This window comes from Lichenostomus cassidix, chromosome 1 (genome assembly GCF_008360975.1).
Source record: "Lichenostomus cassidix isolate B80296 chromosome 1, HeHo_3.0, whole genome shotgun sequence".
Lineage (NCBI taxonomy): Eukaryota > Metazoa > Chordata > Aves > Passeriformes > Meliphagidae > Lichenostomus > Lichenostomus cassidix.
Genome location: NC_139479.1, coordinates 19,468,551 through 19,495,147, shown reverse-complemented (window position 1 = coordinate 19,495,147; position 26,597 = coordinate 19,468,551). Strand labels below are relative to the sequence as shown.

The 26,597-nt window shown below is 40.8% G+C and overlaps 1 protein-coding gene across 3 annotated transcripts in view; it reads left to right on the top strand.

Annotated features, from left to right (window-relative positions):
- Positions 1-26,597, top strand: part of SHROOM2 (shroom family member 2) — a 118,992-nt gene that overhangs the window by 57,029 nt on the left and 35,366 nt on the right. The window contains exons 3-5 of one of the 3 annotated variants that reach the window (XM_085052385.1): positions 16,193-16,324; positions 21,574-24,211; positions 26,150-26,253. In XM_085052385.1, the coding sequence (XP_084908511.1) occupies positions 16,193-16,324; positions 21,574-24,211; positions 26,150-26,253 (2,874 nt within the window). Of the gene's footprint in view, positions 1-16,192; positions 16,325-16,377; positions 16,553-21,570; positions 24,212-26,149; positions 26,254-26,597 lie in introns of those variants that run through there. The other 2 variants (XM_085052380.1, XM_085052391.1) reach the window with 2 other exon arrangements.

Below are 26,597 nucleotides of genomic sequence, written 5' to 3'. Positions count from 1 at the left end.
TTTCTTCAGTGTTACTGGTGAGTAACACTTCTTCTGTATATACCTTAGAGGTTATTTTCTTTAGCACTTTACATGGCATGATAATTTCCAAGATATTTGAAAATAAATCCTGCCAGAACCAATTTATTCAATGTGTGAAGCATTTTAGATGTTTCCTAATGATAAATACTCATTTAAAAAACTCTTTATTATCCTTCTGAGGAATTCTGATAAATCATGACAAAAACTGAGGTAAGAGGATGACATCAGGAGTTTACTGCTATCTAGCCATCAAAAAGTAGCGGGATGTGCAAAAAATAAGAATGAGGGAAAAGTATTTATGTAGCTTATATAATGTACCATAAATCCCAAGAGCAACACTTTTATCTCGCACATCCAGATGTCTGTCTAGTTCCCCAAGGCAGAGCAAGGAAAAGCAGTTCCAAAACGTGAGAGCTTTATCATGGTAGTCTATTGTGAATTGAGAAGGCAGAAAGATTTATGATGTTATACCTCATACAAATTAACACCCCTTTGTTGACAGTGCATATCTCATTTATAAATGAAATTGCTGTTCCATCCTGCTCAAGCCTGTACAGTTGGGCTGAGGAACAAGGAAAACTAGAGCAAACTGTGATGGTGAAATCCTGATTTCTTCAAGTTAATGACTGAAGTCTTTAAGGGCACTACTGTTGATAATTTATTAGCATTTATTTGTTTTCACAGACAGAAGCAAAGCCTTTTGCAGGTCTCTTTAGTTTCTTTTTATGTGAAATGCACTTTATTTTAGAGCATGGGATAGGAAAGGAGCTGCTGTGCAGTGACAAGGTAATACTCCTTCCAACATGGCTTCTTTTAGAAGAGGCACTGTTGGCTGTAGTGTGGCATTGCTGTTTGCTCCATTTTTCTGGTGCAGGATGACTGGCAAATGGGAGCTCAGACCAACTGCTTACCCCATACATGGCAGGAGAAAGCAAAGAGCAATGCTCCAGGCCTTACAGGTGTTGCCATGGTTGACAGCAAAGCAAAAGGCAATTGTGTAGACCTTTTGTGAATTTTGGTGTGTGAGAATGGGCATTTAAGGTAGAATATACTGCTTTGCTGAAATTTTAGGAATTTGTACAAACACCCATACAATGGAGTGCTGTCAATAACTTGCCTGTCTAAATACTGGTTCAATTTGCCATTCTAAGAATATCTGAATATTATTAGGTTGCTTTTATTACTTTAATTGCTTTTATTTTTTTCTTTTAGAGCCTGTCCTTCCCCCTCAAGTCCATAAGTTAAGCGTGTATTTATATTTTTATTTTATTGTTTTAAAGTTCTAGGTCACTTCTTTTTCAGGGATACTTTTTGGAAGTCATTTCCTTTTATGATAAGATACTAGAAGCTGAAATTGCAAAAACAGGAACTCCTTCTCTTTTGCATGGGAAAAAGTGCTGCAGTTTCATTTGCTGTTTCCAGAAAAATAGGCTGACTTTGTTGTTATAATTTGTTGGCACTTTTCTTGAAAAGATAAGTAAGAGGGGAGTGCTAGGTATTCAGATACTCAGTGCATAAAGATCATAAACAACAGCAAAGCCACTGTTTGGTTGTTTTAACTCATTGCAGTGAGTTTCAGTCAGGTACAAACATTCAGGGGAAAAAATTGTGATATCAGAAAAGCTGTTAATTTCAGGTATCTCAGTTGGAGTGGATCATTTTAAAGGTGTGTAAAATCCAAAAACTGCTGACTAATCTCCCTTTGAAACAAAGAAAAACATGCATTGCTCTATCTTGAATTCCACCTTTGAAAATGGAGACACCCAGAATATCTCCTGACTTCTGAAGATCACAGGTATAGCAATTAAATGTCTGAGGACTCCTTTTAGATGTGCAAATAAGACTGCCTAACCACAACCTTTTTTTTTTTTTTATTACTCTTGACAAAATCTGAATTCTCCATGTGGCTGAATCCTTGGCTGGTAGCGCTCTCTTGTGGCTGTTACTTTCATTTAAACAGCTTAAGGGATTTCAAAAATATGTATATTATTTAGAAATTTCTGCCTTAGGACACAACAGTCTGTGTTGGATAAGCATTCCTAAATTAAATGTGGTAATATATATTCTAATAATGCAGGAAGGTCAGTCTAGGCAAAAGCATGCCAAGTGTGCTTCCCAGAAGATCTCAAAGGGATGGGTGTATTGAGCATTCAGGCTTTTAACCAGTTTTTTTGGTGTATTTTTGGTGGAAAGCCATATGCCTGTGGACAGACGGGGGGAGGCTTGGAGGGGAATGAAATCTGCCTTGGCAGTCAGAGTCAGGTGGAGGAGAGACAGGGATGGGCACCTTCATTAACAGGCTTGATTGCAGGTGCTGCTCTTCCTGTGGTGCTGCTCTTGGTGATGAGCAAGTTACTTCCCACAACTTTGGCTATTAAAATGAATGAACAAAAATGATTTGGGAAACTTTTCAAGTGAAACCGATATGTGTGTTCCTGGTGAAAGCTGGAAAGCTTTTCACCCTGAGTCTGTGTTTTCTCATTCTGGGGATGGGAAAGGAAAAGGTGGGGGGTTAGCTCTTGACCTATTCTGGTTTTTAATACAAATGTTTTAGCTGATGTTTAAATTTTCAGCAAGGAGGTAAAGCCTTTTGGAAGCTCAGATTGTGATGTAGAGGGGTTTCCTTTGAACTAGGGACACACAGTTTCCTCTTTGAGGCACAGTTATTAATGGGCAGTTGTTTGGTACTACACAGACTCGATACTAGTTGGATTGTGCATCCAGTGTCATAGCTTCATAAGCATGTCTGCATTAATACCAAGCGTGTGATGTTGGGTGTAGGCTCCTTTACCTTCTGTACTGTACCCAACAGCAACTGGAATAATGATTTCAGGTTGTTTACTTAGTTGTACTCTAGTTAGAGGCAGGTTTACACTTGAGATAAAACCTTGAATGAGAGGGGTCTTGGCCCTTGAATGAAAAGTCTGTATTCATCTGTGGGCTGAAATCTTGTGCATGGCATTTGTCTGATCACCCACCTTCATTCATCTTTGGATCCTGTATGTCACATAAGCACTGTAATAATCCTAGTTCTTTCAGGGATATTTTTTAAATTTCAACTGGTCTTCTGGGAAAGCTTTCATAGCAATTATGTGAATGTTAATAGCTGTTTTCCAGCAAATGTACTGCCATGCTCAGCAGTCTTTGTAGTGAAGGTAAGATGAGCTTGTTTGCTGTTTTGGCTGCAGTCTAGCAGGACAGCTCAGCAGTATCTGATTGCAGATTAAAACTGAAAAGAGGCTTTTTAAAGCAAATTAAAAATCCTATTAGTCAACTGTATTTTGAGGCTCAGATTTTCTTTTTGTTTAAAATTAAGGAAATACTTAGTTTTCCTCACCCTTATCAGTGTAGCAATGTAACTCTCATTTTTTAGACAGCAGATTCAATACTATCTACTCTATGCAATTTATTCTTCTGTTATGTAGAGTGAGGATGGACTTGCTGCTGGAAATTCAGGAAGAAAAGTTCTTTTTTCCCACTTAAATTTTACTTCTCTGTTTTGCCAAATAACTCACCAAACATAGAATAATATTTGTCAGGTTGACTTTGCATCCTCATTCACACAGCAGTAATTCCATAGTTTTTAGACTCTTTCTGAAACATGGTTGGAAAAGTGAGCTGTTAAATCAAAGTCTGCCTTTCTCTGGTCTGAGTATGCACATGCACACACACGTGTGTTGATGTTAATAACCAAGCCATCATGCTAGGTTTAGTTTACCTTTATTGAAGGCTACTTCCAAAAAACCCTCATTACATTACCTTTAGCATCTGTGAGTAATCTATGCTCTCACATGTATATGAAGTGCAGTTGTTTTTTAATAGAATATATCAGTCTAGCTGAGAAAGTTTTAGCCAGATATCATCTAACTTTCCAGCAGGTTCACACAGCTGAGCTATTTGACGTCTTTGTAATTCTGTCATATGCTGTCTTAACTGGGTTTCTTATTAAAATACAAATATGTATGCTTGCATAAAATAAGACCATGTCTTGCCCTTTACCCAACCTCCTTCCTGAAGTCTGAGGATTTCTGTAAATCCGTGGAACTTCCAGATTTTCCTTTACAACTATAAATGTATCCTGCTTTGACCTGTGAAAAGCCGTTCATTTTACACATGCAGGATGTGGCTCAGTCAGTTGGTAAGGATGCTGTGGTGCAATCAGTCTGCTCTGTTATAGAACAGAACTAATAAAAATGTGTAGTTGTTGTTTAGTGTGATGGGTCAGTGATTCTAAGGAAAACATGATCATGTTGCATAGGCCAGTGTGTAAGAAGAAAGTTTTAGCTTCGTTTTGCTGTGCTGATCCTTAAGGGTACAGCATAATTAGTCTTTTTCATTTTCCCCCAAAGAAACTCTGTGCAGCCTGACTGTATCCTTTATATCCTCAGGTATGATGATGGTCAGCAACCATGGCAAGCTTACGTGTGCAAATCTGGCTTGCAGAAGGGGATTAATTGTGTGACTATGGAATAAAGTTTATTTTTTCAGAAGACTTTTAAAATAAATTGTCCTTTGAAAGAATTCCCCAGAATTTGTACTGTCAGTTTCCCTGGGGGATGGAAGGATGTACCTGCTGCTTTTTTCTGTAGGTGATGATTTCCAGTGCCTGCATACTGAGGTGGTTTTTTTTAGGGATATAACAGGCTGCCTCTCTTTTAGGGGAAGATGCTCCCTGAGAAGACTGTCTGGTTGTTTTTCATGTGTAGGAAAAACATCTGTAACTCTCCACTACCATTGATGGTCCAGGTCTTAAGAGATTTTGTTTTAGCTTTGTCATCTCATAGGTGACATTAACTTATTTACAATGCAGTGCCCCAGAACTATCTATTAACCTGCCCATGTATTTGCTTAGAAGACTGGAAAAGGATAGAAGACATAAAACAAACAAAAACAGTTTCAGCAGCATAATGTCAGTGCATTTTCCATGTGCCATGTCAAACACCACTTCAAACAAAAACTAAAAGTCTCCCTCCTTCCTGCTCCGTCAGGGACAGTCCTCTGGTTTCATTTTATGGGCTTTACTCAGCTTTTACCCGCCGCGCTCCGCAGCCGTGTTCAGCAGCGTAGTGGCGGGTTTGACTAATCTGAGGTGCCGCGGCCTCTTAGCGGGGAGCGCTAACAAGGCTCCTTTGTGAGTCTAATTATATCCCTAAGCTGGCGGCCGCAGATTAGCGCAGGACAGCCGGTGGCAGAGGGCTGAGGAGTGCCATGCTCTGCTCTGCCGGCATCGCCCGCTCCTGCCGGCGACAGAGCCCAGGAGGTGCCGCCAACACCGCCCGGTGCCGCTCGGCCCCAGCGCTCCGCTCCCGGCCCGCTCCCGCTGCATGCCCTGCAGGCTGCTCCGCCAGCCCGGAGCCATGCCTGCTCCCTGCGGGAGGAGGCACTGCCCTGCTCGGAGCCTGGGTACGTACCTAGGGCTGTGCCAGGTTGGGGAGGCTCCCGCCAGCCTGGCCGGGAGGTAGGACACTCATGAGCAGCTCCTCATCCCTTCGTTCCGTGGTTGGGGTAAGCCAGTGCTCAGGGTGCCTTTCTCTTGGCTTTTTTGTGTCTTTCGTAATGTGTTGGATGAGGGGGATAAAACAGCTATGCATAGTTGTCTGAAATGCACCCGATTAAAATTTCATTGTAGGATTGTTGAAGTGGAATCGGCAGGTTTGGGAGGGGAGGTGACTTTGAAAAGAGTATTTTGTTGTTTCCTTTCAAATTTGCCTCCTGTTCCTCAGGCAGACCTAGCTTTAGTGTGCTTTGTCTTGCTGAGCAAAACCCCTCATCTCCCAGCTGGGCCATGCACTGGGGTGGTTTGCAGTCACTACTTTCTAAGAGATCTGCAACCAGTTTTCTTGGGTTGGTCTCTTCATCCCAGTATGGGGTGGAGACAAATTTCAGGGCAGAGTCACTCATACTGAAACTTAAAGCGTCAGGGCCTGAGAGTTTTTAAGTCTTGAGCTTTTAGTGGTGTGAAAATAAAATTCAGTGGAATAAGTTTCCCAGGCTGTGAGAGGTTTGCCAGCATGTGCAGTTTACACAAGGGTGGAAGGGGGTTTTTACAGAACAGTGCAAGAGGAAACGAGTGTGTTGATAAATGTGGGGCCAAAATTGTTTGTTCTTCACAATAAATCTGAAGAAAGAGTTGTGGGATTTCTCCTTGGGAAGGAGGGGAATATGAAGTACTGAGCAAAAGTGGGGGGGGGGGGAAACTCTAATTTTTTTAGTACACTTGTCTTACACAGTTTGGGGAAAGAGGAGGGAGGGAGTGTTAAGTGATCAAATTAGGGTAAATTTTGCTTTGTCACTACCAGGCAAGTCACTGCTTCCTGCTTTTCAAGAGCATATGCTGTGAAGGTGGGGTGCTGGAGCAGCGTGGGCTCAGGATGTGTTTCTGTCTCTATCTTCTTAGTGGTGACCAGACAGGCCAGCCAGCTCCATTAGAGAAATCCTTAATCTAGTGAGGCTAATGGACCTTCTTGCACTGGAGGGCTGCTCAGATAGGATCTGTCCACTGTATTTGTGGGGAAGGATCCCAGAAGAATTAGGATCAACGTCTGCAGGTTATTGTTGGTTTATAATAATGCATAATAATATGTAACAGAGCACTGGCACATAAAATCCATCACATATTTCTGCTGACTTCACTGAACTTTGAGTGAAGCTATAAAATACTGAACTTTCATTAGTCACTTGGAGCTCGTATGTGGTATTCAGTGTGTCTCAGTGATTTTTTTTTTCTACATGAAGATACCTTTTCCATTCCTTGAGGTTTAGACTTCCTTGTTTAGACTTTCCTGTGTGGAGCTCTGTACCACACTAGGAGTGTTAAAACCCAATTTTGTTTCCTGTCTCAAGAAGACTTAATGTAGCACATGTAATGCAAGCAGCTGAGTACTCACTGTTAGACAGAGCCATATTCACTGCTCCAAATTTAATAATAGTGATGAAGGCAGAATTTGCATGTGAATGTAGTCATAGTATCTGTGTGATCTGTTGTAGGATTGTCCGTAGATACGTATCTTGGTTTATGCAGGAAGAATGCATGGGTGAATTCAGTTATTAAACTACTTGATCATTTCAGAAGGTTACTGATGGTTCCTGCAGCTTTTTAACAAACAAACTTGGGCAGCAGGAGTAACTGTTTATGAATAGAGCATTTTTTCCTGTATTTTGTCATCCATTGTAACTGATCTGTGCTTGGAAAACTGAGATAGTTTCTGATTTGATTTCTGTGTATTCAAGCACATGTTTCAACCTGTGGGCATTTATTATTTTATTTTTACCAGATTTACTCTCTTGTAAAACTTACTCTTGGTGATAATTAGGGTGACTAAAGATTGAGATTTAAAGGGGTGGTGTGAGCTGGGCTAGAAGAAGAATGATCTATTGAAGATTTATGCTGTTTTTGCTGTGAAGTGATTCTGTTTTCAATTTTGCTTGGAAAATAGCTTTTATTTTGCTGTGAAGTGACTGAACCCAGCTTTCAAGTCCAATGATGTTAAATTGGGTGCATATTTTGGCACATTTAGTTTCTGTAAAATAAGCCTGAAAACCTAATTCCCCAAACAAAATCAGTTTTGTGCCGGGAATCCCAGAAATCAGAGTTGTGTGGTCAGTTTTAAACTTCTAGCTCTAAGTTACTGTAAGTTACAGGCATAGGAGGAGAAGAGCTCATGCTCCAAGAAGTTGCAGGAAAATATCCACCCTTTGCCTGTGGAGAAATGGTAGATGGATGCATAAGTGTTTCAAATTGTACTGCTGCTTGTTATAATGCTGTTATGGCTGCAGTCATCAGTTGGAGATTAAGAACGGGATATAAGTTGGAACTAACAATTAACTTCACCTGAAACTTGAGCCGCCCCGGGAGGTAAAGAGGGAGAGGTTACCTTGGATCATTGTGCAACTGTAACCACCTTTTTATGCCTTGGGCTTCCAACACGTTAGGGCAGCTGAGATTTCCTGCCCGAATTACGAGCTCTGTAATGTGCCAAAAGTCTAATGTCTGTTTTAATCTGAAAATAGTTTTTATGACAATAAAAATCCTTTTAACAACAGTGCCATGTATCACAGAGTGATTTACAGTTGCATAGCTATCTCAATTCAGTGGAAGAAGTATAAATTTTTACATGCATTTGTATGTGTAATCCAGAAAGGGCTGCTCAGAAGAGGAGGTTTTCTTTTAATATATTTTCTTTTTTTTTTGTTTTCTCCCCCTTTTTTTTTTTTTTTTTTTGGAAGCAGTTTTTTCTTTTGAATCTCTATTGTCCTTCTGAGATCAAGATGCCTCAAGGGAAACTTTCTATGTGAAAAGCTTATTCAGTTCATTAATAATGTGGAAAGTACTGTAATTTTTTACAGTATTACACTCATCTTTTGTATCAGTTGTGGCTGAGCTGGAGTAAATGGGTCTTAAATGCTGTGTGATGTGACCAGTATTTATTTGGAAGATTACTTGAGAATTCCAAGTGTTGTGAGAGTAGGCTGAGAAGCAATACTTAACAAGTGCAAGCTCTTAAACAGATGAGCAAAAAAATTTTGTGTGAGCCTGTTGAGTTGGTTCTTCTTACTCCAGTGGGGTGTTTTGGATTAAAAGAACTATACTGTTTGTCAGGGCGATCAGAGGTATTGTTCTAAATATTTACTTAATTAAATATTTCATTAAATGTTTCTGCAGTGCATCTGATTTAATCATTCCTTTTGTGAACAAGCCAGATGTAAATCCAGACAGGATTTGGCTTCCTCTGAAACAGAGTTCCATTCAGGCCTTTTTTTGTATTCAGGGAGCGACCCTGAAAGAAGGAGATGCTAGGTGTTTTTTTTTATAAAGCTCACTGCAGATCTGCAAGGTAAAAGGCATGACCTTAAAGTACTTGCCATGATATTTACCAGTAGTTTTTTGGTTTCTTGCTCATGGTGAAAAGACATTTTAGAGATCTTAAGTCTACTCTCTATAATATAAAGTTAGGGTGTGGTATCTGTACAGTTGAAATTTCAAGTCCTGATGTTTCTGCTTCACCTGGGAAGGCCCCTTTTATTGGCTTTTTGGAGGAGTTTATGCAGTCACTGTATCTCCTGTACTTACTTGAAAGGACATTAAAGGCTCTCCTGGATGGACAGTCTGAATGCTGGCAGAGTGTACTTCAGGAATAGCATTTAAGTTGTTGCTGCTGTCTACCACAGGACAGTAGGAAGTTGGGGCATCCAAGACTGAATTTGAGGGAAAGGCAGTAAGACAGTCTTAACAGAAAGGAAAGGAAGTGTCTAAGGCTGTGATGCTGTAGAAAGCAGCAGAGAGATGAATTTATAAGTGGACTGTGGGACAGCTTTTAGCAATGGTTCAGTATATTGGGAAGACTGGAAAAGCAGTGGCTGGAATGCAAAACCATCAACCTGGTCAGAGAAATTGTGAGCATATTTTGGAACTAGAAAAGCCTAAAAAGTCACTTTGCATTTATGTGTATGTCTATCCATCTATATATAATATGCATACATACTTATACATGTATCCATATAGAGAGATGTGTGTGTATATATGTAACTTCTTTGAATTATCTCTATTGGATATGAGTGACAGTGAAGGTTTACTTCAAAATATGCTCTGGAAGTTTTTTTAATTTGGGGTATCCTTTAATGTACAATTTCTGCATGGAAATTTTCAGGGGGGCTTTCTGTGTTTTTCTTCCTTCTCATATTCTTTCATACATACATACCACCCTCCTTCCTTTATTTTTAAATAAATGAAGAAGAAATAAAGAGGGAGATTAACTGTGTTCAGATAAAGTATTCATATAAAGTATTTGTATGCTTTGTCTTCACTTGGTTTGCTATTCCATCCAAAGATATAGGTCCAAAGATTATGTCAGGAAATAGGACAACACAGAAAATGGCAAGGGGAAAGGAGCAGGGAATTGTATTTGACTTAATAAAAAGCTTTTTTACTGAAATGGTATCAACTCTTTTATCCTAAATTAGGATAACTTTTGCATGTATTTAATTACTGAGAATGACACAAGAAACTGTTTGCATACCTTATGTAGTTTTTCTGCTGGACTACAGCTTTTTGCTAAATTTTAGATGCTTCATTCCCATATTTCCCAGGCAGATAGATCTGCCAGTGGTGACTAATGTAGCATGAAGTAATTTGAATTCTATGAATATAGTTGTCTGAGACAGATAATACCAAATATCTTTGTCTGTGTAGGATGATGACTCCTTTGATACTCTATAGAAAGGAATGTTGTTTGTCTGCTTAAATGAGCACAAATTAAGTGCTCATTCAAAAAAAAAAAAAAAATTTTGTCTTCATGTTAGAAAAATCATCCAGTTCTAATCATGAGCTCCCATGTTAAGCAGTTGAGTGAGTTCTTCAGATCTGCAGTGACAAATACATATAACAGCTTCTGGGATGAAAAACAGTGACATTGTCAATTTTCTTTAATTTGAGGCCCCTGTGGGTAACTGCAGCCTCAGGGTGGTTTTCAGCCTCCTTTTTTTTCCCTGCCAAGGATTCAGAAGGCTAAGAAAATTTTAAAAAAAAAATTAATACATTGAATAAATGATTTAGCAATTTCTTTACAGTGGCTTTTTGCATACCCAATTAATTACGTTATATGTTGGTCTTCTAGTGTATTTTAATTCACTGAATGCAAGTTTGGTGAACTGCAAAACAACCCACGTGTTGGAAAGACTTTAGTTCCCTCAGCATATACAGATTTATTAAAAAAAAATTGTTAATCAAGTATTGGTATGTCTGGCCTTCTGTTATTGTAAAGGAGGGGAGGTGAGAAAGCTGAGAACTATGAAGCTGTTTGGAATTTATAAGCAGACAAACAAGGGCACCTGCGCTGTCACTACAAATTCTTGACATTTTCTCTACATGGAGTAAAGAAATTAATGGGTGAGTGGTTTGCTGAGAACATTCCAAAAACTGAACCCTTCCTAGCTGGCTCGCATGGCTGGCACGGGGCAGCAGTGTTAGTAACTGGTCGTCTGTTTCTGTAGGACAAACAAGTGCAGCATGGTTTGGTTTATTTGGCTTTGAAACAATGCAAGGGCACCTTGTGAGCCATACCTCACAGTACATGCAGTGCCCAAGCGTGCTCCTTGTTTGAGAATGCCAGTGAATTGTGCATTTGACCTTTAGGCTTGTGCAGGTTTCCATTTTATCTCAGGGCTGCAGCCTTTCTGCATTTCCTTAGCCTTGCATCCTTGGCATGTCTTGTAACCAATTACACTGGGATTAGGCCAAATTTCAGGTTGTAGACAAGGTTTAAAATGACTGCCAGTAGTTTGGACCTCCTGCTGCAACTTTGGACAAATGAACGTGGGCTATTTTAAAAGCAACGTTCTTAACAACAGAGAAAAGCTTTGCTGCACTGCTGAAAAGCTTTGAGTTGTGTCATTGTGAATGGAGGGAGAAGAGTTTTATTTTAATAACTGCTGTTCAGTGTCACTACATTGACTGGTTCCCAAATTCTCATGTCTGCACCTTGAAACGTATTCTGGAGCTTTCTGTAGAAACTAAAGTGACTGAAAAGGGAATATATATTTTTAAAGAATCTTTAATATAAATGATCACTACAAGAGTTTTTACTCAGGGAATTAGGGCTGACAGTGTGTAACAGTTAAGAGTTAAAAAGAGCAGATGCTTCGCTTCTGCTTTGGGGTGTTTTTTTCTGTCTTTGTAGATTCAGCCCAGTTCTGACTGAAGCCACTGACTTGTCCATCCTTTTACTTTTGAAAAATTGGCATTTCTTGTCTAAACCCAGGTTTTATTAGGGTGAGATCTCACCTTGACTACTGCATCCAGCTCTGGCATCCCCAAAACAGGAAGGACATCGGTTTGTGGGAGAGAGTCCAAAGGAGGCCACCAAGATGATCAGAGGGATAGAGCACCTCTCCTATGTGAAAATTCTAAGAGAACTGGGAATGTTAAGCCTGAAGAAGAGAAGGCTTTGGGGTGACCTAATTGCATTCTTCCAGGACCTGAAGGGAGCCTACAAGAAGCTGGAGAGAGACTATTTTCAAGGGCATGTAGTGACAGAACAAGGGAAAATGGCTGCAGATTGAAAGAGGGTAGGTCTAGATTACATGTTAGGAAAAAATTCTTTGCTCTGAGGGTAGTGAGGCACTGAACAGGTTGCCCAGAGAAGCTGTGGATGCCTCATACCCTAAAAGCATTCAAACCAAATTGGATGGAGCAATTGGATTTGAGCAGCCTGGTTTAGTGGAAGCTGTCCCTGCCTTCATTAGAAAGGTTGGAGCGAGATGATCTTTAAGGTCTCTTCCAACCCAAACCATTATTTAATTGATTCCATGATTTATGTCCTGTCACAGTGGATACAGATGAACAGTGGGAGACACTGCGTTTGCAAGGACAAGCTCTAATGCCCACTTCTGCTTAGATGTGCTCTGGGGAACCCTGGCTGTCAGTGGTAACTGCCGATATGGAGCGGAATTCTGCAGCCACCAGGAAAGAAAATGCTACCGTGTGAAGTTCCGTGGTCATAGGAGAGTGTGCGGCTCTGACGGCCTGAGGAAGGCTTCCTTGGGCTGAGGAATAATCGCGGCGGTAGCAGCAGGAGGCAGCGGTTCGGCAGTGCCGGTGACGGCCGGACCCGCGGCAGCCGCCAGGGGGCGCGCGCGGGGCAGGGGACAGCAAGGCCAAGAAGGAACAGAGCCTTTAAATAGGATAAAGAGCCAGTTTGGGGTCAGGAGAATGGCACATCCAGCCTCTGCCCTGTGTGCCTGCCGCTGCTTGCACGGAAAGGTGTGCAGCCTCAGGCTCGGGGTGTGAGCCAGCACTCAGGCCTTTGCTCCTTCAGCAGGGTTTACACACAACACACAAATTAGATATTAGGAAGAAATTCATTGCTGTGAGAGCGAGGAGGCACTTGAACAGGTTGCCCAGAGAAGCTGTGGATACCCCATCCCTGAGAGAGTTCAAAGCCAGCCTGGATGAGGCTGTCAGCAGCATGGTCTAGTGGAGTGTGCCCCTGCCCATCGCAGGGGTGTTTAAACTGATCTTTAATTGAGTGATCTTCCAACCCAAACCCATGGTTCCATGAAATAAATTCTAGCAATTGCTTTTCACCTGGATGCAGGTCCTTGGAACTGCCTGTCACCTTTTTGCTTTGGTTACTCCAAATGCAAAAGCCGGTATGGCAGGAGAGGTTACAACAGAGGTGCTATTTGGTAGATAAGAATGAGACAATTTATATTGGAGAAGGTGGTGCTGGAGAAATACATGCCTCTGTTGTTGTATCTGCTGGCCTTTTATCTTTTTTCCTTTGTAACCTATCTTGTGTGCTTATCAACATTTTCCTTCCAGCAGCCTCTGTAAAAGCACTGGTAGAAAGACACTTTCAGTGAAATTCTTTTAATAATGCTTCCATTAATGCTGGAGGTTTTCTGGGTTGTAGGTTCAGATGATCTTATTCTGTCACTCAGAGGTAATACAGAGGTATTACATTAGAATATAAATGCTCAGCTTCCAGTTGCTTTAGTTGCCTGAAAAATATTCCTGTTTTGAATCTTTTAAACTTTTCTTTCTAGTCCTTCTATCCATTTGCTGAGTTTTGGAATCAATATTTATGTTGCAGTCCACTTTTTAGATTAAAAAAAGTTTTTTGAAGTGCAGGACAGATTCTCACCATTTAATTACAATTACTATCAGGAAGTATTGTTGACTGTTCATGGTAAATTAATTTTCAGTTATGTTGTGAACTTCCCAACAAAAGCAGGTGTCTGTGTGATTCCACTTTCTGGGTATCCCACCAGTATTATTAGGCTGTTCAGACTATTATGTCTCAAAAATACTGTGTGTCCACAAATACAGAAAATAGAACAGAACTTGTAAATTTGTCCACTTGACTTGCCTTATGCCACAACTCAGTCCAGTCTATTCCTCCCCTTGCTTGGCTGCTCAGGAAGATGAAAGTGGTGGTGGATATTGTAGCAGAGAAAATGCCATCTGAAAATGATATTCAGGTAGCGAGGAACTATCTTATGAAGATCTTGAGAAGTTCCATGAGGTACAGTACTGACTTTACATGTGCATCCCTTCTGTTTCTTCCCAGTGATTGGATTCCTCCTACCATTTGTCAAGCCCAAACTGTTGCAAAGCCCTCTTCCCAACCTTCTTTTCCTTATGCTCCAAACACTGCTTGTATTGTGCTAGTTTTCTAGTCTTGTGTTTCCTTAGTGCTACATTATAGAAAAGTAATTGTCTCATGACAGGTAAACTTTTTCAGCCGAATTGATGCCTAGGAGATATACTGAATTTGCCTTTTCAGGTATTTGTGGTTTGCTGAATTGGTGTCAGTACTGTTAAAGGTGAGCAGTTGTGGGGAGGAAGACATCTGATGTTCTGTGCAGCTGAACAGTGGAATGATTTTTTTTTTTTCCATACCTGCACACAGGTGTGGAGCAAGCAAGGACTGTCTGGAGCCCATCGTGGCACGGCTGAGCAGAATCTTTTGCATTTGTTTGATCTAAGAGTACTGGGGCTCCTCCACTCCCTGAATGTCATGTCCTACCAAGAGCGAGCAACTAGAGATGCTCTGCTTAACTGTTTTCTCTTTTGTCAAGCTGGGAAGAGTAGGCTTTTGTTTATGGAAACAATTACTTCTTTTTTTTTAGTGACAGTAATGATGCTGTACTTTGTAGCGAAATTACGGTTTCCCTGTAGAATTGTTATTCTCCTTTTGTAATCCTGCATGCAGAGTTTGGAAAGGCAATTCACCACTGATTTCTTCAGATCTTCCTGAATGTACTGTGAAAACCCATGTACTCAGAATTGACCTGTTTTGAAGATACTGGCTTTAGTTTTGGTCTCTAAATGCAGTAGCTGTCTGATAACACAAATTTATAAAAAGGAGGAATGAGTTAAAAAATGTACAAGGACCTTTACAGTTCAAATGGAAAATACACACCTTTTCAGTGTAGCATATTACTTCTTTAACTCAGACAAATTAGTTAACCTTGGAGTAATAAATTTCTTAAATACATAACTGCATTAAAAAATCTAAAGAACTAAGGTCCTATGAGCCTTTATTTTAGACTCACACTTGGACAGATTGGATTTGTCAAACCTCATACTATATCTAAATTTTAAATTACACTTTGTCCAGGATGAGCCAAGGAGAAGGGCAGGATGAATTACCTTCAAAGAAGGTCCTGCTTCATTCCCAGGTGACTGAGAAGGTCTAGACAAATGGCCTGGACTTGGCAATCTGCTCACTAAAACAGAAGTAGCTGGATTCCACCCAGAAGGTTTATTTAACCTTAGGGAAAAAAGAATGCACTTATTCAATGAGTGCTGAGAGGTGTAACAAACAGCAAGTCCTTGGAAGGCAGTGCAAGCTGTTGTTACCAATTCCCAAGCAGAAGGAAGGGGTAGAGGAGTATGTGGCAGTTTTGCAAAACAATTTTTAAGATGCAAAGCTTTAACAGCAACTTACTGTTGTACCTCTTAGAAGAGATCTCTTCCATTACATGACCAGGAACATCTGGAGGTGATATCTAAGTAGATATTTGGGAACTTACATGATTTGCTGAACTGTTCTTGAGATGTATTCTTTAAAAACCAAACCCAGAAAACAACAAAACAAACAAAACCTCCCTGCATATCTGGGGTGCCAAACATTTCAAGAGCTGAAGGAGAACTTGCCGGGAGTTAATATGATTGGTTATATCACTGTTACTAACTTGTATGAAACAAGGTACATGGCTTTAATCCTTCCTGTCATTAACTCTTTCCTTCCTAGCTCTTCCCATATGCACTCACCTACAGTAAAATCTTACCAAAGCCCTGCTGTTGTCAAGTTGTAAAAGAGTCCTAAGTCTCAGTATTAGCTTTAACTGTTAAAGCTCTGGGTATGTGTCAGGTACTTTAAATTTTGTTTGTCAGTCTCTGTGCCTTGTAAAAAACACTCGCCCCACCACCCATAAAAAAATACTAAAAAAATATTGACATCTCACTGTATCTCAAGCATTTTAAAGAAATAGTGATGTCTTTTCAAAACTGGCATGCATGTAGAGAGTTGTGCTGTCCTTTAAAGTCATTATGCCTCTGTCGTATCTGTGAAGCATTTTACTGCTGCCCTGGTAGATTTTTTTGCTGCATATCACCTTATTGAACTGTTTGCATTAAAGTAGCACACTCTGCCTCTGTTGTTTTCAGAAGGAATGACCTAGCCTGCAGGCCGCACTCCTGGCATGCAACCAAATTTACAGAAAGTCAACCTGAGGCAGCCACGTCACACCTTCCCTCGTCGAATGCCTGCGCCTCCTGGCACTCGCGCTACCATGCAAGGTGAGTCTCTGCTTAAGTTACACACCTTCAGCTCTAACAGCCAGGCAGTAATGACGGACGTCACGGTGTTGAGTGGGGGTTTTTTAAAAAACAACAAATGCAGAATCGTGGTCTTGTATTTCTTTAGAGTTGCCTGTCTTACAGTGCATGAAGGGGGAGTTTGGGAAGTTTGACATATGGATGAGTGGATTTCAGAAACAGTTTGTGATATGTGCGTGTGATTGAAAGGTAAGAAACGAGCTTTAAAGGCAATCACAAGGTTATACTTCTTGCTCTGCATTTCCTTTCAATGTCCACTGGTAAAATTCTAAGGGAAAGTAACCATCAAAATTAACATTTGTAAGGTGAGATAGAGGGAGGAGAAATTGAAAAATACTGTTTCAGAGAATTAAAAAGGCTTCTTCTAAAGAGAGGGTACAGAATGCTTTACTGTTGTATTTTAAGGTATTACTGGTTTAATTAGTTAAACGGTCTCTGTAATCCTTCCCTACACCTGTGATCTTGCTTGTTTAAAACACCTTAATATTTGTTAGGTCACGTTCAACACTAATGGAGAAAAGCTGACATCCATGCAGTTTTAGCTGTGAAACTCTATACCTTTAGGTAATGCCTGTTTGTGTCTGGTTACAGGTTCTTGTTTGTTTCCTGCTCCGAGGTGACATTCTTTGTCATTTTCATGAAGAGTTTTCTTGGTTTGGGGTTGGTTTGTTTTTTGGTTTTTTTTTTTTTTTTTTGGGCGGGGGGGGTTGTCTTTTCTTGCTTTTTCCTTCTCTGTTCCCATTGGACTATAGTTAAGCTGAGCATTAAAGATAATGAGTCTGGTGTGCAATCCCGGTTTGGGAAGTAGATTTCAATTTTCTATACTTAGTGCTGTACATTGTCCATCATTACTTCTTGAGGTTAATGTTTTGTGATAGTCAAAACAAAAGAACATAAATACTTCAGTATTTTATTTTTCATCTAAATTTTAGAGTTGTTTTTACATTGTTTTCTTTGGAAACTTTCTACTGTTTCTAAACTAACTTGCTATCTGCCCTTGAATAAAGTATCAATGTTGTCATTAGGCAGAAAGGGGTTTTTAAAATGTTTTTGTAATACTTCATTAGTAGAAGTTTTATAAAATCTTTGATTATAATATCTTCTGTTTTAAAGTTAGTATTTAACTATCTATTAAATATCTATCTAAATAAGTATTTAAGTAGGTAAGTGGATTTAGATTTTTTATAGATTTGGAAACAGTATAAGTCCTTGTACCTAGAAACAAAATTCAGAAATTTCTAAAAACTTCTGTAGAGTTCCTCATTGCAATGCTATAGCTAAAGAGTATTTTTACTATTAATAAGTCTTCTACACTAAGCTGTAAATCATTATATGCTTCCTGCACTTCCTGGTGGTTGTCCTTGTGCCTTGTGAAAGTAAAATACAAGATGTGTCTCAAGGTGTGTTTTGATGGGGCCTGGGTGTGTCCCAGTACTTAGAAAAGAAAGAAAAAAAAGGTTCAATGCCAGTTCGAAAAGAGGTTTGATCATCAAATTGTGGGTGTAAAGGAAGGTGGGGATGGGTACAGAGCAATCCTCTCCCCTCACATATCAGAAATAGCCACAACTGCTGGCAGACACTAGTATTAATAAAAACAAATTTTTCTCAGATGCTGCTGAAAGATTTAGTGGCCGTAGCGCAGTCTAATACCACAGTTCCCACGTCACTGTTATCCTGAACCTCTTGGCTGCCTGTGGTGCCCCCTTGAAAGGTGACATATTTGGGAGGTTCGTCATCCCTGGTGTCTGCTGTCCAAGACAGTTTCAGTGGCAGAGCTGGTTTCAGAATGCAGCTGCTGGAGAGGGGCCCAGCATTCCCATAGTGGCAGCCCAAGGATTTCAGTATTTTGAGGATTTCAGATTTCAGAGTGGGGTTCTTTCAGCTTGCTGTTCTGCAGAAAGAGCTGAGCAGCCTCAGAGATTCCCCACTTTACATTTCACAAAAAGCTCAGCTGATCGGGAAGCACAGCAATCAGTAACTGAAAGCAGCAGTATGCAAGGAGATAATGGAAATAGCCCGAGGAGGGGGTATTTCTAGCCCAAGCATTCTATCCCTGGGCTATTTCTGGAATTTCGTGTCCTTCCTAGAGCTAAGCATCTGAGCCTACCTGCATTCTCTCTGTGAGTGTGAAAATTCACTAAATCACTTGTAAAACATGTGGAGTTCATTTGCAGGGGGTGGGGAAGATGCTTTTGCTCTCTTCCAAGCAGGATATACCTGGATTTTTTGTGTTGGTGGAGTGGGGCACAGCTGGCCAAAACAGCCCTGTGAAGATTGTCCTTACTATCTACTGCTAGGTTAAGGTATGGGCAGTTTGATTTGCTCTAGGGTTTTTTTGTTGTTTGGTTTTGGAGGGGCTTTTTTTCTGCCAGCCTGAATTTGAACCTTTGAAAAGGTGGATGAAGCTAGAGGGAGACAGACAGACCAGAAGAGGCTGTACCAGAATACAGGAGAGAGGGTGGTCCTGGAACCCAGCCCTCTGTATCCAGCACTATATGTACAGGTTTTTTATGACTTAAATGCAAAACCTCCAAGCTCTCTTGGGACCACGAGGTCTAGATGCCTCTCATGCCAGGCTAGAGAGCTAGAACTTGTAAAGCTTTTGATGCCTTCATTTCCCTCTGTGAATCTTTTGTGTTTTTCACAGAAGTTATACCTTAACAACATGGTGCAGACTTCTTTCCTAGCCCATCCTAAACTAGGGCTAAGTACACTTTTCTGGGAGGTGTGTAAGTGAACTAAGTTGCTGAAAGTTTAAACCCTGTGTTTTCTTGCAGTAGGATATACTATGACAGAGTAGCCTTTGGGTTTTTTCCTGTGCCCCTGGTTGTGCAGTTGAACCCAACAACCTCTTCTACTTCATTCTGGTCTTACAGGTGTGGCTGTGGGACAAGTGTGCTTTGAGAAGGCTACTTAAACTGTGGTTTTGGGGCAGTTAGGATCAGATCCCTCTGATCTGTAAATCCATGCAATTGCTGAGATGAGATAATTTCTGTAAGGGGCCAGAAGCAGAAGCTCATGCCCCAGGGCTGGGAGGGGTGCTTACTGGCCATTGTGGCCAAGGGATGGTGTTTGTAGATTATTCCTGAACTTCACCAGCCAGACTTTGACCAGCAGTGTAGGTGCTTTTTGAATCTGCTCTAAAAAAGCTGTTGAGAGAAGGATATCCTGGGATGCCAGCCAGGCTCAGGCAGCAAACTGGCTTTTGGACTCTCTTCCATGTCAGGGTTCACTGGAGGATTGCCCTGCAGTTGAGGACGACAGGAGGGCATGCTTTGCAGTAACATGCCATTAGAAACCTTTGTGTCCTTCCTTTCAAGTGTTCACTGCTTCTGTTAGGTTTCCATTAGGCATTTCTAGCAGGGCTTTGACCTCTTATGCTGATGATCTCTGCTCCACATTTGATACCAGCAGATTTACATGAGACCTGTAAACTGAGGCTTTCCTGCACAAGTGGCATCTTTAATTTAATTAATGCCAAGTATCTGGTTGGATTTTATCATCTTAGAAGTCTTTTCCAACCTTAATGGTTTGATGATCTCCTTAGAGCTGAAGGGGGTGGGAATATCAGCAATTCTTAGTAATATCTGGCTCACATTTTTCATTGACAAAAGAAATCCTAGTAATAACCAAGATGTCTTAATTGTCATTTTAGATTGATACTGTGTTTCATGTAAAAGGTATTTTTAAGGATTCAGCAAGATGTTTTAAATGCTGAAAATAAAAAAAATTAAAAACTTAAAACCCCACAAGATGAGACCAATGCTAGTGTATCTTGTTAATAAAATACTTTTAGAAAATAAGCATAAAGTATATCTTATTTCATATAAATTGCTTTTGACCATGTTGTATAGAAAGGAAGTTTAAAAGGCTGTTGGAGTAGAGGGAGAACAAAGCAATTCTGTTAGTATTGAATTCCAAAGAACTGTTGAGTTGACCTCTGCAATATTTTTGACAGAAGAAAAGATCTATATCCTCTTCGTATTTTTGATGTGGACTAATCTAATTTCATTGCTAGCTTTCACAGGTCTCTTTGCAGCACAGGATTTGATAGATACTTCATATAATTATAGCTACAGGGAAATGGAATAATTCTGGGATTTCTACCAAGGGGCTCTACATGCAAGGGCAAGAATTTGAATTTGGTCTATAAAAGCAGGAGGAGCTGCCAGTGAAGTTCAAACAGGGAGATGTGATGGGAATAATTGGAAAGACTGTCATCTCAGCCATCAGTGTGTTGGGTTGACAGGAGGTGAGTGCTGTGAGAGAGAAAAGAAATGCAAGAAAATGAAACAAAACTCATTGGGTAGGAAAGTAACAGAAGCAGCAAGATTTGGAATAGTGTCCTTGGCTAAAGACCTGAAGAAAGTACAGTTTTAAAGATGATGTTTTTATAGAAGGAACAGTGGTAGGGAGAAACTGGTGGCAGTAAGGATTCTTGAAGGGAGGTCAGAGGTTTGTTTGTCTATGCAGAGCTTATGTTGCTTTGGCATCTTCTCCTGAAGTTTTCCTGTCAGTGTTGTGGAACTGGGGGGAATTGAATGTTGTTGTAAGAATGTCAACCTGAGAGTGGTTTGAAACCACACTGATAAGGTGCCCGTGCAGGTGGTAATTCAGACAAATGTATTTAGTGAGTCTCTGCTTAAAAGTTAATATATCAAATTAATAGGTAGATGTGGATATAACTTTATGGGAATAACTTAATGACAAGGGAATAGCATCATGGGCTGAAGAAGTTTAGAGTCACATTTCAGAGATGAAGAGAAAAAAATACCTGAGTTTAATAGCTGGAAGAATCAGGGTGCCTGGAAAATAAGCTGAAAAATAAGTTTGGTGTTTGCCCTGGGAAAGAGGGAGCTAATGGAGCTCAAACTAAATTTTTCTGAAAGCAAAGTCAGCAAAACCAGCTTGCAGAAGGGGAAGGGAGCCTTCAAGGAGATAAATGGATATTACTTACTGGCAAACTTACATAGAGAAGTTGAGTCAGTTACTAAGGTTTCCAGCTTTGAATCAGTGGCAGATTATGAAGTTGAACCCTGACTCTGTGTTCAGACTTTCAGTTTTGTTAGGTTGTTTGTCTTTAACTGCTGTGCAGATGCATCTTAACCAGTGTTATTAAAACGGGTGGTTATAATTAAGTTGCAGCATTTTTTGACTGGCGTATTTATTCTGATACTTTTTTTGTTTTGTTTGTTTGTTTCTTTCAGTAGTTGTTCTTCTCATGACCTGTCAAACTCGTGGGATCAGTCAAGTTTATATCGCACTTCTGACCAATTCAGCTCTTTGGGAAGTATGGACAGCTGGGACCACACTCCACAATTAGCCCAGTATGGAAGACTTTCTTCTGCAAGGTCTAATAGTAGCATTGATCATCTAGGGAGCCAAAGTAAGCGGGATTCAGCCTATGGGTCTTTCTCCACGAGTTCTAGCACTCCTGATCACACTCTGTCCAATGCAGACACTTCTTCGACAGAGAACATGCTTTACAAAGTGGGCCACTGGGAGACTGCTAAGCATGGAAGTAAGTCTGGCCAGTTTTTGAATGACAGCAGTGGAACAGAGGATAAACCTGGGTATTTGTCAGCAGCCATCCAGCATGAGAACAACAAAAGCCCTAGAATAGAGGAACACTCAGATGGCAAGTTCACTAGCGCTGGAAGATCCAGTTTCGGACCTGTCTGGTATGTTCCTGATAAGAAGAAGTCTTCATCTCCTCCCCCACCACCTCCACCTCTTCGTAGTGACAGCTTTGCTGCCACCAAGGGCCATGAGAAAGCCCATGGCCCTGTGTACTCAGAGGGTGTCAGCACGCAGCACTTTACAGCCCTGAGCCGATCTCAGCCCAGGAGTGACTGGAGTTTCGAAACTGCAGAGCAGCAGCGGCGACCCTCCAGAGCATGTGACAGGAGGATCAGCAGCTCAAATTATAAATCTGATCTCAGTTCAGAACACACTTTTTCTTTAACTGGTGAAAGGTACAGTAGTAATGCAGGAACTGTGAACAAACTGCAGCCATCCTTGTCCAGCACTGACGTTAGGTTTGCACAGCCTGCTTACACTTACCACCACCAGCACCAGTACAGTGATGAAAGCACCTTTTATCACAGTGCAAGAATGTTAGCTGCACCTAAAGATCAGCAACATTATCTGTCCTACAGTGGCATTCAGGACTTAGCTATAGATCATTTTCATGGCTACGGTCCAAGCCCAGCCAGTCTGCTCATCACTTCCTCTTTGAACAGTGCTGCTGAGCAGAAGGTGGACAACACTGGACAGAGTCGATATTATTGTGTGACAGCAAAACAGCCTGCTCAGGGAAGCTCAAAGCCACTACAACTCAAGGATGACAGCTGGAAACCTGCAGTGGGAACTGATATGTCACTTGGACCTCATGAAAATTCTGCAGTTTCTACAATGGCCCAAAACCCAAAATACTATCTACCTCAACAATCTATTGAATCTTCACTGATGAAGTGTGAGAACAGTGGTCATTACCCAATGGACAGAGAGGGAGAAGCTAGGTGTGCTGTAGTAGAAGAATCTAAAAAACCTAATCATGCTGAAAAGTCTGGACAACAGAAAAGCTCTGAGAACAGCTCTGAGGAAGGTGAAACTAGGCACAGTCAGCAGGAGTATGTAAAGGGCTGTGTCCCTACCACTGAAAACAGATCTGCTCAGAAAAATTTTAGGTGGGGGAAAGACGAGAGTAGCAAGATTTCTCCTCAGAAGACACCAATGTTGCACTCTTTAGCTCAGGAAGGGAGAAAGCAGTCTGACAACAACCGAGAAGCGGTAACAGAACGACAGGCCTCTTTTGACACTCACCTGTCTAAACAGGCACGAAGGAGTGATCGTTTTGCAACAACCCTCAGAAATGAGATCCAAATGAGAAGAGCAAAGCTGCAGAAAAGTAGAAGTACTGCTACACTCATAGGGTCATCTGAAACAGAGGAGTGCAGTGGGGCCTGGACACCAGATCCAAGAGAGAATGTCACCACCTCCCCAGACACAAACTTTACCAGCACCTACAAAGATCACCTCAAGGAAGCACAGGCCAGGGTTCTGAGTGCAACGTCCTTCAAACGTCGGGACTTGGAGCCCAGCCCTGCTGAATATCTTCCCAGGTCACCTGAGCGGAAAACTGGTAGTTACAACTCTTCGTTACTGGCTTTGGTTTCTGAAGATGTCTCTGGATTCCTTGAGGCTACACAAGCCAATCCAAACCCTACAGGGGGTGGCACTCATCACGTTTCTCGTATTGGAGCCAGGAAGAGGTTCACAGCTGAGCAAAAACTGAAGTCCTACTCGGAACCAGAGAAGATGAATGAGGTGGGCATGTCAGAGGATGAATGCCGTGCTCATTGCCATCCAAATATATCAGAAGAAGCCCTGGGCTCATTTGCAGACAGGTGGAAATTTTTTGAAGAAACAAGTAAGCCTGCATCTAGAAAATCATCACAGAAACCAGGTCCCCATGGTCTAACAGAGGCACAGCCTGAGAGGCCAGATAGGAAAGTGCAAGAGGGAGAGGAGCTGTGGTATGAGAGAAGAGGTCGGGTAGGCTCTGTTGGACCTGACATTGGTCGTGCTTCCAAGGACAGTGACCATCATAGCAGCAGCAATAAGGCTGCTGAGAGAGTTGGGAAATCTGCACAGCCACAGCGCCTGGGAACCTTTGCAGAGTATGAGGCATCCTGGAAGGAGCAGCGGAAACCAGTAGAGCCAAGGAGCTCAGGAAGGTACCACTCAGCCGATAATATCCTCGATACAAGCCACGAACAGCATGGCAAATCCCAGTACACCCATGAGAGGTCTAGATCATCCCCTTCCACTGATTTCTACAAACAGGTACAAGTGTCCTTTGCATTATCCTTTAGATTGCCCGAGGTGGTGGGGGACAGTAGAGGAGTGGAGGGGAAAACGAGAATTTTTATGAAAATTTCCAATTTAAGAACACTATGTAATACAGTGTTTGCCTTTTGTCAGTAGAGGAGTAAATGTTAAAGGTAGCTCTATTAAGTAGAATGAGGAAGATCAAAGTTTGTACTGCACAAGAGCAATTGGATCACAGTAATTTCTTGTGTGTTGTAGTCAGATGGAAAAAAACATGATTGATTTGAAAATATCCTCTTTTTTACAGTAGAGATCTAGGAGGTTCAAAGCAATCTTCACCAGGAGTTATTTTTTCATTGGTGTGGTCTTTCCTGTTTTAAGGTTTTGAATTCTCTGAAACTATGAAGAAAAGTGTTCAAGTATAAATAATACATACTTTTGTCCAATTTTTTAATGGTCTAATAGTTTCCATGGATTTCCTCTTTTCTCCTAAACTTGCTTCAAGCAAAAGCTGCATAGAACAAAACTTCTGTCTAATAAAATTTAGAGATTATAAATATGCCTGTTAATGTTAAAGCTACAGCAACAATGAAACTGCTTAATGTTTTGTTTTATGTCAGTTTGTTTGATTTAAGATGTATACATTTATTCCTTAGAGAGATGCCAAATGTCTCTTCAGCTTGCAAGTAAATATTAAGTTAATTTTTAACTGAGCAGGGCCAGGCAATGGTTGGCAGGTGGCACTGGAAGTAAACAGAGAAACCAAGTCTCTTTAGTTCTCTGTTAAAAGATATTGTTCAAGCTGCTACAAGATTGCCTGATATGTATAAGGAGTCATAGTGTGTTTGGCCTGTGTTGAACTTCGCCTTCTGCAAGAATAGAATTGAAGCAATGCAGTTGTATATTACTTTTTCTTTATTTTTTCCCCTTTTTGGTAAAAACATTGCATACATACATACACAGGTCACCTCTGTGTGTGTGTGTATTTGTGTAGACGTGGAGTAGAATGAGAATAGCTCAAAAAGAAACAAAAATGTTGATCTCTAAAAGTTGTGGACTCTTTCCATACTTTTTTTGTGTCTTTAGTTTGGCAAAAGTTATTTTTGAACTCTATGTGCAGACTTAACTGTAGAGATAATTTACTGGTGTAGACATCCCAAGCACTGAAAATATTCACCTGGAAGTTATTTTGAAAATTAAATTCACTATATTATTAAATAATTGCCTACCCAGCAGAAAAATCATATAATCTATTCCGTATATGTATTTCTGGTTTATTAGTCAGTGCCTTTAAGTTCAGTAAAGGCCTCCTGGGGCAAAAAGCAGACACCTGTTTAGGCACCTGGAAAATATGGTGATAAGTGCATTGAAGATGCTTACAACAGACTGAAGTAAATAAAGATGTTGTTTTGCATATATGATTCAGATTATTCCAGTGCTAATGCGCATTTAAATTTCCAGTAGGTTCAGTGTTTGTAATGCAAAGCTATGCTTTGGGTGGGGTTGTTTGAAGATAGTGAGATAATAACGTTCTGGAACAGCACTGTTGGTGTTTTACTGAGGAAACTAAGGTAAAGCACGGGGATTCACAACCTGGTGCATACCTGCAGCTCCTAAAATGTGAGCAACTCTTCTGCAACTTCTGTGCCCCTTTTTTGTTGTTTGTTTTTGCCAAATGGAAGTTGCAAACGTTTATATAAATGTTAAGCTCTTCTGTAGATCAGCAAAGCAGAGCAGCAACGCGAGCACAGCCAGGTTGGGAGTGCTGCGCAAGACGTCACAGAGCACACTGCTCTGCTTAAAACCAAACAAGCTTAAAACATGCTATGCTGTTGACTTCATGTATATTCAAACACAGCAAAACCACAAATAAGAGGTTCCATAATAATAGATTTTTTGGGAATCTGAAACATGATGACTTGGTCTCTTACTTGTACCATAAACCTCTTTTAGGAAGTATCAGTTGAAGTAAGGAGACAAGCAGAGGATTTAAAGGAAGATGGGGAGTGTATTTTCTCTAAGGTTAACAAACTGGATGAAAGGAATTGCACTGTAAGGTAAGTATTTCTTAATTTCTCTCTCTTTCTTTTTGACAACTCTGATCTGATCTTTTCCTGACTCAAACTGGAAGTTTTGCTGTGATGATTTCAGAGTTTCTGAAGTGCCTTTTCCCCTTGTTTCCCTCCTCCTCCCCATGTACTTCTATGTACATGATCAAATTAATGTTGAGACTGAAATTTTTGGGGACTGTAGTTTGAGCTTAAAGAAATTGTTGAGTGTTGAGCATATTATAGTTTGCTCGGAGGCAGTTGATTCTTGTTTGTGTGCATGAAATGATAGTTACAGGATTTTTGGGGAGTGGGTGGGGGGCCTGAGGTTTCCCAAGAGAGTTTTCCAGTAT